This window comes from Coptis chinensis, chromosome 6 (assembly GCF_015680905.1).
Source record: "Coptis chinensis isolate HL-2020 chromosome 6, ASM1568090v1, whole genome shotgun sequence".
NCBI classification, from domain to species: Eukaryota; Viridiplantae; Streptophyta; class Magnoliopsida; order Ranunculales; family Ranunculaceae; genus Coptis; species Coptis chinensis.
The window spans coordinates 29,909,811-29,921,171 of NC_141461.1; the positions used below are offsets into that span (position 1 = coordinate 29,909,811).

At 36.0% G+C, this 11,361-nt stretch overlaps 1 protein-coding gene across 1 annotated transcript; it reads left to right on the forward strand.

The window, feature by feature from the left end:
* Window positions 1-918: 918 nt before the first annotated feature.
* LOC147492515 (methylmalonate-semialdehyde dehydrogenase [acylating], mitochondrial-like) lies at window positions 919-10,767 on the forward strand. Its single transcript, XM_086566044.1, has 19 exons — window positions 919-1,300; window positions 1,370-1,452; window positions 1,526-1,600; window positions 1,694-1,855; window positions 1,939-2,017; window positions 2,132-2,286; window positions 2,419-2,482; window positions 2,781-2,860; window positions 2,983-3,048; window positions 3,638-3,688; window positions 3,800-3,951; window positions 4,400-4,490; window positions 4,656-4,736; window positions 9,482-9,559; window positions 9,698-9,733; window positions 9,826-9,869; window positions 9,966-10,044; window positions 10,175-10,265; window positions 10,485-10,767. Exons 1-19 carry the CDS (start codon window positions 1,276-1,278, stop codon window positions 10,592-10,594), a joined length of 1,602 nt encoding a protein of 533 aa, XP_086422170.1. The 5' UTR covers window positions 919-1,275; the 3' UTR covers window positions 10,595-10,767.
* Window positions 10,768-11,361: the final 594 nt, after the last annotated feature.

Here is an 11,361-nt window from a genome sequence, read left to right on the forward strand (position 1 = left end):
CAAGCTATGGTTATAAACTTATAATGGTGCTTAAATCAATTTCTTGACCAATTCTCTTTCATTCAATCTCGAATTTATTGCTCAAAGTTTACGGTTTCGTTTTTTATCAAAATATACGTTTTGTTTCCTGTATAGACTCAAAGATTCGACAACAACAAATATAGAGTGCTATAATAGACTCAAAAGCAAAACTTTGATCAGATTAATTTTCAATAACATCCAAAACATCAGACAATTAAATAAAAACGAAAAAAAAATATTACCTTTATTTTCTTGCTCGAGAGAGAGAGAGAGAGCTGGAAAGTGAACCGGAGAACGAGGGATGGACGAGAGATGGGTGAGGAGCGCGCGTGGTGCAATAAAACGCCGGTGAGAAGTTGGGAGGAAGAACGGTTACGAGACAGAGTTTTTCTTTTATGTTTTTTTTCTTCTAGTTTTTCTCTTTTTTAACCTAAGTGATGAATACGAAGTGATTTAAACGACCTTCAGTTTCTATTTCTATTCCCTTTCTATTCCTTTTTCTTTTAGGTTTAGTAACTTAGTTGTTTTTGGGAGGGAACCTAAAAATATAGCCGCGTGTCCAAAATCATGACTTTGAGTTTCATGGCATACGAAGCAATTACTCGTACTCGTGTCGTTTATTTATTTCGATAATTTGTTAATTTTATTTTCGATATTTTTACACCCAGAAGTGACACAACAAGACAAACTACTAGTGTCACTTTCAAATAATGGGACACAAAAAATAAAATTATTTGTGTCACTTTTCCTAGAAGCAACACATCAGCCCTCGTTCTATAAAAAAGTGACACATCAAAACTCTGTGTGTCACTTTTTTCTAGTAAGTGACACAAGACAAAAAAAAAAAAGTGACACAAAAAATCCTTCTTTTAGTAGTGATCAAAGTACATTAGACACCTCCACAAGCTGGATTTCTTAAACTTAATAATGATGCTTGTTACCTGTAGGGTACAATGTCAATCTATGGATACATATTGGGAGATTCTAATGGCAAATTTATTGTTGCAAGATGAGAACATAGTGGAGATGAAAATGGAACAGCAGAAAACAAAACATTACTACATGGAATCAAGCCTACAAGTCAAAATCGTCCCACGTGTAAGAAACACAAGATGGGTGTAGCAAAATAAAATTTAAACTCCCAACGTTTGACAGAAACAAACAAACAAACATATATAGGTAAACTCCCACTTCAGTTGGAAAAAAGAAAAAGAAAAAGTTGGAGTCCATCTGAAATCCACAACAAGTCCAAAAATGCTTCACTTGTCTCTTCGAAGAGGTATAAAGTTTTATAATACTATGTTTTAATCATTGAATCAAGGATCTGATTGTGTATGGCATACTGCAGGTAGATCATTTAATGCATGGAAAGTGACAACATCTCATTTCTCAACTGCTACTAATTTTTCCCCAACTCCTCAAACCTCTCCTGTAAGTAGTTATTGTAAACTGTTGTTGTTATTATTGTGTTTGGATTCAATTTCAATTATGTTTCTATATAAAGGTGAGATTAAGGAATCTAATTGGAGGAGAGTTTGTGGAATCTGATTCCAAGGAGACCATCGATGTTTTGAACCCTGTAAGCGAATCAAAGTTTTATACTTTTAAGTAGCTTTGAGTTTATGTAGTTTGAAAATTTTAGTTTGAGGTATTGGTTTTTGTTTGATAATAGGCGACACAAGAGGTGGTTTTGCAAATACCATTAACTACTACGGAGGAATTTAAATCTGCTGTGAGTTCTGCAAAACATGCGTTTACTTCGTGGAGAAACACACCCATTACTACTCGTCAAAGGGTTATGTTTAAGCTCCAAGAACTTATTCGGAGAGATATTGTAAGTAGTTCGTAAGGAAATGGGCGGTGTTTGTTTCTTGGATTTGTGTTTGTCGTTGTTTATTATATACTTGTGTATTTTAGGACAAACTTGCTTTGAATATAACTACGGAGCAAGGGAAGACGTTGAAGGATGCACATGGTGATGTGTTTCGCGGTTTAGGTTAGTATGTCTCTAGTTGTGTGTTATTTGGAAATTCGTTAAAGCTTGAGATTTGATTGGAGTTGTCTGTTTTTGATTGTTATAATATGTGGAGTTTTGAATTTTCTACTGCAGAGGTGGTGGAGCATGCATGTGGGATGGGAACTTTGCAAATGGGGGAGTTTGTTTCTAATGTGTCACATGGAATTGATACATATAGTCTTCGCGAACCACTTGGAGTTTGTGCTGGAATATGCCCATTCAACTTTCCTGCAATGATTCCCTTATGGGTATACCTTCTAGTTTCCTAATTGTTTTTTCTTATCGCCAAAGGGTGCTCAAGGTTTTTTTTGCTTCTTACATTAACATACATATAATAGTAATCTAACGTTGTCTTTTTCTTTTTCTTTTTCTTTGGTTAGATGTTCCCAATCGCAGTCACATGTGGCAATACTTTTGTCTTAAAACCCTCGGAGAAAGATCCAGGTATTTTTAGACTACAATGTTGTACATGGTTTTCTGCTTTCTGAGGAGCTATGGCTCAGTTTCATAAAAGTCTTTATCTGTTGTAGTGTTGCATAGAAATTAGATGATTCTATAGGATGTCGGCTACATTTTTTTTAAAGAAAATGTTTCTACATCACCGTGACATCCTCAGCTACAATTCGTTGGTGACACATTTATATCATCAGCTGTGTTATATCAGTATTTTATTTTTCTTTATTATTTCCTTGGTCAATTAGTGTTTTGACTAAAGCCATTTCTTATATTGGTGTTCTCTCAGGGGCTTCTATGATACTAGCGGAGCTAGCAATGGAGGCTGGTTTGCCTAATGGTGTCCTTAACATTGTTCATGGAACCAATGTGAGCTTTGAATTCATTATTTCTGGTGTTGCATTTGGATTTTTTTTTTATATTCTTTTGGCAGATGTAGAGGTTTCAGGTTGATATGGCTTCTTATTCATATGGCTCTTTATGTCTTGCAGGAAATTGTCAATAATATCTGTGACGATAAAGACATTAGGGCTATATCTTTTGTTGGTTCAAATACAGTAAGTCTGCATTGATCAAGTGTCTTCTGCTCTTTGAAATAAGGTTTCTATTGATGCTTTTTAACATTTTAACTACGGTCTATGCCACATATCACATTTGTTTCAAACTTAAACATGGTTTTCTAGTGCTTCTTTTTCTTTACAAGGATTGCTTGAAATGCGTATGGAGCCTAATAAAAAAAATAACCAGTCAACGTTAATAAGAATTGGTTAGACATAGTTTTAGGTTATAGTCTAGTGGTTGGTGACATCTACCTCAGGTGGTATACTTATATGGGTTATTACTACATCCTTGGAACCTTCCAGAAACCTTACTCATCTTAGAGGCCAATACTTGACAATTTTTTTGATTATGATAGAAGCTTATAACCAATACGCCAATCCTTCTTCTACTTCAAGTGTGGTAGGAAAGTTGATTATTCTCCATGGCTCCCTAAAAATCTCCTTATGGCAAGATGATAATTCTTTCTTTCAATTTTATCTGGTTTTGTATTTTCATCGTATGAAGTGTAAGACTTTTTCTCATTTCATAACTGACATCATCAAACCTTTGTATGCTATGTTTCACTTTGTTAATCTGGTTTTCAAGGCTGGTATGCACATTTACTCTAGAGCGGCAGCGAAGGGGAAACGTGTTCAGGTAATACTGTTTGTTTAATTTTTAGTTTTCTAATTTTGAAAGTCCATTTTCTATTAAACTGCACATCAATTTAGGTCTCGTGAATCAGTTAGCTGTAAATTTTGTCGTCAGGCCAACATGGGAGCAAAAAATCATGCAATCATTGTGCCTGATGCAAACATTGATGCTACTTTAAATGCCCTAGTTGCAGCTGGTTTTGGTGCTGCTGGGCAAAGGTGTATGGCACTCAGTACAGCTGTTTTTGTTGGAGACTCGAAACCATGGTATATTGTTTTAGGTGCATAGTTTGGTTTTTAGATTCTTTGTCTGTTCTTTTTTTGGTTTCATTCTTTCGTCTTCACCTTGATTTATGATATTTCCATTTAGATTGTGTTTCATATCTCCCCCTCCCCATCCCCATCCCCTGCGTTTGTGTGTGTGTGTGGCGGGGACAAATATATTACATGTTGAGCTTTTTTTGTGTGTAAATTTGGTCTCACCTTTTACTGTTTTGGGTTGTTACTAGTACATTTCTTGTTAATGCATGAGGTATTGGAATTCTATTGAGACTCGAGAGCTTTCAGCAAGAATTGTCTCTGCTCTATTGCCACGTGACACGTTGCAACTTTCTTATTACATGAGCACACCCTCAGACTTGAAAAAGAAGAACTGGGGTGGGAATTGTTATTTTGGATGTTTAAAGCTGTTGCTTACCTTTGTACCTTTTGAAAGGGTGGATGGACTGATCGAGCATGCCAAAGCACTTAAAGTAAATGCAGGATGTGAGCCTGGTGCAGACCTTGGTCCAGTTATTAGCAAACAGGTGCTTATATAGCTTAGTATATATCACAAATATTGCTTTATGATCACGTAAGTGTTACAATTACTTGATATTTTGCACATGAGGTTAGATGTACGGATTGGTGGATATTTCTACCTAGAAACTACCTAATATTTAGTTGGTTTCACATGACTTCTTTATGGACAGGCAAAGGATCGAATATGCAGATTGGTCCAAAGTGGTGTTGAGAGTGGTGCTAGCCTTGATCTTGATGGAAGAAACATAGTGGTATTGATTTATCCTTCTGGTATCCCATTATTAATGTGATTGTGCAATTTTCTTCCATTAGGGGATTTTCTTCCATTACCGGTCTATTCATTTTGATTATTCTTTTGGTTTCTCTAAGTTTTAAAAAAAAGACATGTCTTCCACTTAGTTTACCAGAATAAAAAAGAAGAAAAATTATGTATAAGACTAGCGTTTTGACTAGGGGTGTCTCTTTTTGCCGAATTTCCGATTTTTCCGAAATCTGACCCGAAATTGGTCTGGTTCTGGGTGTGGTTTTCATAGGTCGATTTTCCGAAAATTCCGAAAAAAAATTGGATTGGATTCGGATATAATTTAAAAACCGATCCGATCCGAAAGTTCCGATATATAGCCGATCCAAAATTTCCGATATTATTGCCAATTTATTCCGAAAATATGTACTTCTCTCACTATCCACTTGATTGGATCTCGACCAGATCTCGACCGTTCATTCATTTTCTAGGTTTTTACTTCCAAAAACATAACCTAGCCGCTACTTCCCCATTTGAATTGGACCACTCCACTGTCATTATACCTTCTGCCATAACAACAATGATATGAAAAAAAATGTCATTGAATCATACAATGACTTCCAGACCAATCAAAAAGCCAAATTCCAATAGATAGAATGTTATGTAAAGCTACTTAGAGTCCAAGACCAGAATCGATTATTCATGCAGACACTTCACGCTTCAATTTCCACACACAAAAAAAGATTGAAACATTACAAATACTCAGACCTCAACAGAATGCAATGCTTGCTGTTGGTGGCTGCATGTTCTTTTTCTCATTTTTTCTTGGATCACTTGTTTGAATGAAAATAGATTTTCTCAGTAAACAAGTGCGTATTGCTGTTGGTACATTGGTGTTATGGACATAATTTTCTCTCCCTACAATGAACATTGGCGTATGATATTCCAAAAATAATTGAAAGTAAAGAGATCTTTGAAAATTTACCAAGCATTCTGAAATTTTCGAGTTATTCCGAAATTTCCGAAAGTTCCAAAATTGGAAATATATTTTGAATCCGAAAAAAAATTGGATCGGATTTGGCTAGAATATTAGGTTCCGAAAAAAATTCGGAAAAATTCCGAAGGAGGTTAATCCGATCCGATCCAAGTCACCCCTAGTTTTGACTTTCTGATGAGATAACATATTTCTTATAGATAACGTAGATATACTGCAGCATGAATGCAAAACTTGAGCTGATTGGACTTGCCTTTTTTTGTCTACGTTTTCTCCTTTTCTTCTATTGCTAGTGTAATGTAGAATATTTCCTTATATTGTATTCTTGTTTAGACATATATTTATATAGGGGAGGGATCTATATACAACACTTTTTGTACAACAATTTATATAACACCCTTTTCTAAGTTGAACTAAGAGCTAATACTTAGTGGGTATGGTATTATCACCATAAAGATCATATCCACAAAATTTGAGTTCATTTCGAAATCTCTACCCCTTTCAAAAGTTGATTTGAAAATGTGATTTTTTTAACGGTCATGATTTAATATTTTGCAACCTTCTCTTGGCGTCTTTAGAAATTTCTAAATGAGCCCATTTTTTGCAGGGTTGTCATCCGTGATGGAAAGATGAGTCGTAAGTAAATTTATAGAGTGAGATATAGGCCATTGTATAAACTGTTGTATAAAAAGTGTTGTACATCCCTCCCCATTTATATAACTATACTTTATCGATCAAACAATTAAAATAAAAAATAAATTGTAGCTTGAAATGCTACAATGATTAGATATAGCCAAAGAGCTTGGACTTCAAACATGTACAACTTGTAGAGTAATTTGGATTATGTTACATTTGATTCTTTTTGTTCTTAATTCGAAGGACCATGGTCTAAGAATTGTGGAATTATATGAAATAGGATCTACACAAGGAAAATCACTTGCCATTCGTTGGTTATTAGGGGCATCCTAAAAACGTCTGGGTCGAAATATGGCTTTCAAATTAAGTTCTGAATTAGTGGATGTTGCCAAAGGGAGTGGCATTGCCATGGTGGAATACAAACAGGATAAAGACAGGGATGGATAGAGATTGATGTATCTTGTTGGCGGAAGCTTCAACAATGGATGAACATCAATTAAGTTTAATTAAAGAAACACTTAAATCTAGGGTTTAAACCTTCAAACATGAAGAAAAAAATAATATTCAATAACAACCATCTAACAATGAAGGCCAAATTGCCTTTATATATAATAAACCATATTCTTAATTCTAATTAGAAACCAAAATAGAAACCTTACTAAATGACCTAGATCTAAAACTAATAAGAAACTACTTGATTCTATTACTAATCCTAATTTAGTAACTACTACTAAAACATAATAACAAGTAATATATAGTAGAATTATAGGTTCCAGATTCTTGTTTCCAGCAGGTGCAGGCATCATGCTCCTGCATCAGAGAAAGCCCAGATGTGGGCAGATCAGAAGGAAAAGACTTTTGCAGCCAACTACCTGCTTGCCTTGGGGAAGCATAACTAGATCCCAAGTACCTGGATCTCTAAAAATATATTGCATACCTGGTTTCGGGCTGGCACACGTTATACTCCAAGAAACGGATTATGGCATAGTGTTTCCTTTTGGATGCTCGAGGCTATAGATGAATATAACAACCTAAAGAGAGAGGTTTTGAGAGTGGTAGATGATGGCTGAGCAAGGTGGAACCTGAAGGGAAGATATGGTGGTAGCAAAGATTGTGCGACGAGTCTTGGGGAGGAAAACAGATGACAGATTGGTATAGGATGTGAGAGGAAAGAATGTTCAGAGCAGTGATACACACAGAAAGAGAAAGGGCAAAGCCGTCATGAAGACTTTGAATACCGTTAAAGAATCTGAGTGGATGCTTAAGTTTGGGAAACTTTGGGGGTTTAAGATGGCAAAAATCAAGGCTAAAATCCAGGTTATGTTAAGGTCGAATTGGAAAAGGAGTTCAACAAGAACAGTAGAGACTTTGACGATATAGATGAAGATGAGGAGGATGATTGTCTTGACCTGAGCTTCACAATGAATGGGAAGAGCAGGAGGATGAGAAGGGAGCATTCTGTGTCTGTGATCCACCGGGGGTGTGGGGTGTAATTGTGCTGTGCTGGCCAAACCTTGTACATAGTCTCTTATTGATTTCTTCACTTCTGTGTGCCTCGATTTTTCTTCCTGTTTTTTTTTCTTCGGGTGTTGTCTGTTAACATTTCCTCTATTTTTACTTGTGTGGGTTCTGATGGGTGTGAGGGTTTGCGGGCTAGAGTAGCCATCCTGATGGTCATTCTATGTGTCATATCATGATTAAATTTAAAAACAAAAGAATAATTAGAATTCATAGGGCTGGCACTAATATCTTTGAGATTTCACTGACAAGCAACTTAACATGTATGTCATAGAATAGTTACCTTAACTTGTCAAAGTTCTTTAGGTTGAAATTGTGACTCAAGCTTTTGTCAGACAAAAAAGATTTCTTATTCTTTGAAATATGTGTTCTCCAAGTCAATTTAGACATTGGGGTGCCATGTGGGTCTCAACTAGATCATTTCTTAAGGCAGGAGATTATTCTTTTATCCAAATTCCAGACTGTGTCTAGCAAATAATATAAATATAAAAGTATTTATTGTAAAGTAGGAGTAGAGCCCTACTGGAAATCACAAGCTGTCAAGAAAGGCAAGATAATGAACCGAATGAGCAAATAAAAAGAAGGTAGTCTCTGTAAAATGGTTAGATGCCCAATTTATATACTAGAGGAGCATCTTCAGACCTTGGATCCTTGGCAAAGGGACATTAGGACTTACTACTCCTTGGATCTTACAGAGCTTCAAGAGCTTTTTTTTGGGTATAAGATTAAGTTCTGAGTAAGAGATATATTGCTATACTATTTCTCGGGACTTTGCTTCCTGTTTCATTTCCCCTGTCTTTTAAGTATATTGTAGGAAAGCACATATGATATACAAATCTCTTCAAAACAAATAGGACCATTACACCTAAATGTTGGGATAAGTCCTAGAGGATGAGGAGTTGAACTTTGAAGACTGATTGTCATTTCCGCATGCCAATTACAAGTGGAAACGAATTCTCATGTAGGATCAACAATTACTTATAACCCATTTCTTCTTTTAGATAACTAACCTAACCTTTTCTCACTTGAACAATTGAACTTGGTATGGATATTTTTGTTCTATTTGCCTCTATTTGAATATATTTCCCCCTTTAGTCTTTTTCATTTTTGACATGACAATTTTAGTATGGTTTTTCTTCCCATAAACGGTTGCTTAGGTATCCAGGCTGCATCCATTATTGTCTTAGATTGGGTTGTCTTGTATGAATTGATCTAATTCCAATCGTTTTAGTTCAACTGTGCATTCAGTGGTCTAGTTAATTGGATTAGCTATATATTGCTACTAGCATACTTGTCTCTAAGAAAAATCTGTGCATTTCACCATAGGCTTTGACCCGTTCATCTTTTATTTCTTAGAGCCGTTCAAATCCGTTCATCTTTTAAGACAACCAAAAAAGAATTTGTTTCAATCTCTGTAATTCCTTAGTTGATGTTTTTTTTGGATTGGCAAGCCTGTTTTTAAATGAGATCAGTAACTCTTACTCAGATATAAATTTGTTCCGAGTGAAACAAATTCTTTTTTGGTTATATATAGTAATTTTACTCTTCCGTCTAATTTTAACTTTATAAAGATATGCACATTTCTTAGTTTCTTGTATGCATATTAGGTTCCGGGTTATGAGGATGGAAACTTTGTTGGGCCTACCATTCTGTCCAATGTGACAAGTGACATGGATTGTTACAAGGTACCTTGAATCTTGTTCCAAACCCTCCAGATTCCCCTTTTGTTTTGGAAAGAATGGCCATTATTCCTTTTGTACTATCGAGATTTAAGCCTTACACATTGTAGTCAAATTGTCTTTCTGGGTTATGGTGGTCTGCAGGAGGAAATCTTTGGCCCTGTTCTACTTTGCATGCAGGTATTCTAATCATTGTGAATATCATTCCACTTGCAAGTCCTCCATAAGTTAATGAAGTGCCATTAACATATTTCCTCTCACGTGTACAACAGGCTGACAGTTTAGAAGAAGCTATAGACATTGTGAACAAAAACGAGTATTGCCATTTTTCTCAGCTCTCCTTCCCTTTACAATAATTGCCCTGTACCTGGTTGCCTGCTCTTCTAACTGTCTTCTTCCTCTTTTTGTATAGGTATGGTAATGGAGCATCTATATTTACCTCATCTGGTGTAGCTGCTAGGAAGTTCCAAAATGAAATTGAAGCAGGTCAGGTGAGAAAACCATTGTTACTCCAAATAGGGATTAAAACCAGGCAATGTTTGACCCAGGACATTGCCTCCATGATCATAAATACCTGATATGAACTTGGCTCATATTATTTTGTGGTTTAATGTTGCGTAGGTTGGTATTAATGTTCCCATTCCAGTTCCGTTGCCATTTTTCTCGTTCACTGGATCCAAGGCATCATTTGCAGGCGATCTGAATTTCTATGGTAAGAAGCACTTTTAAAATATATTTTGTGCTCATGGAGTGATGGATTAGGTATCATGCATAGGTGGTAAATGTTAATAATCATTGATATGGATGTGGTCGATTATCCAAACCCGAGGAGCCATTTTAACCTATTACAGGGTTTGCATGTATAGTTTGTATAGAACCGTAATCACCTTCTTTTCTTTATTTGATTTTTTTTCTTTGCTATGGTTTGCAGGCAAAGCAGGTGTTCAATTTTTCACCCAAATCAAAACAGTCACTCAACAATGGAAGGATCTACCAGTTCAGGGAGTATCATTGGCAATGCCCACATCTCAGAAAACATAAAGTTTCTTTGTTGGAGGCTAACAAATAAGCAAACCGAAAAGGTTCACAGGAGTGTTGGAGTCCAGTGCCAGTGTCATACCTCCATCCTATGCGCTATGTTAGTTTTTTCACCTGTAAATTGGTCCGAACTTGGTGTTACTCAAAAGAATAATGGAAGTGTTTTCTTAAATCAATCTCCATTCTCCACCCACCATCTTTTTGGTCTATTAACTTCAAAATGATGGACTGAATTATCCATATGAACAGACATGCTTAACATCTACATCAGTACGACAGTACACAATAGGTAGTGGTCGTTAGTCATTTGCTTAGCCATGGACTAACCTTATATATGAACAGGTCCACGCTCAGGAGGCGAAGTGGATGTTGGTTGTGTATGTTACCAATGTATATATGACAGATTCAAGAATGCAATAGCGCCCTGCTAATTCCACTTTTTCGGCAACCTCACCACATTTGAGGGCATCAAATATTTTGTAAAAGTAATCCAATAGAAGTCCATTAAAACTAACAAAATCATTGTATCTCACATATAATGTTGTAATTCAACCTCATATAAAGTCACTTCTGGTTGGTAATTACAGGTTGGTTGTCAATGTTGGAACCATCTGGCCTGAAAGCCTCTTAAGACTTAAAGGTGCGCCTTTTTGTTTACGTGTGGGTGGGTTTTGTTTCTTGTGTAGCAATCGCCTGTATCCGCACACAACACACTCAAAGAAAAAACTGTAGTAGGAAGAATCCTAAAACCATAATTATTGTTCACCCGG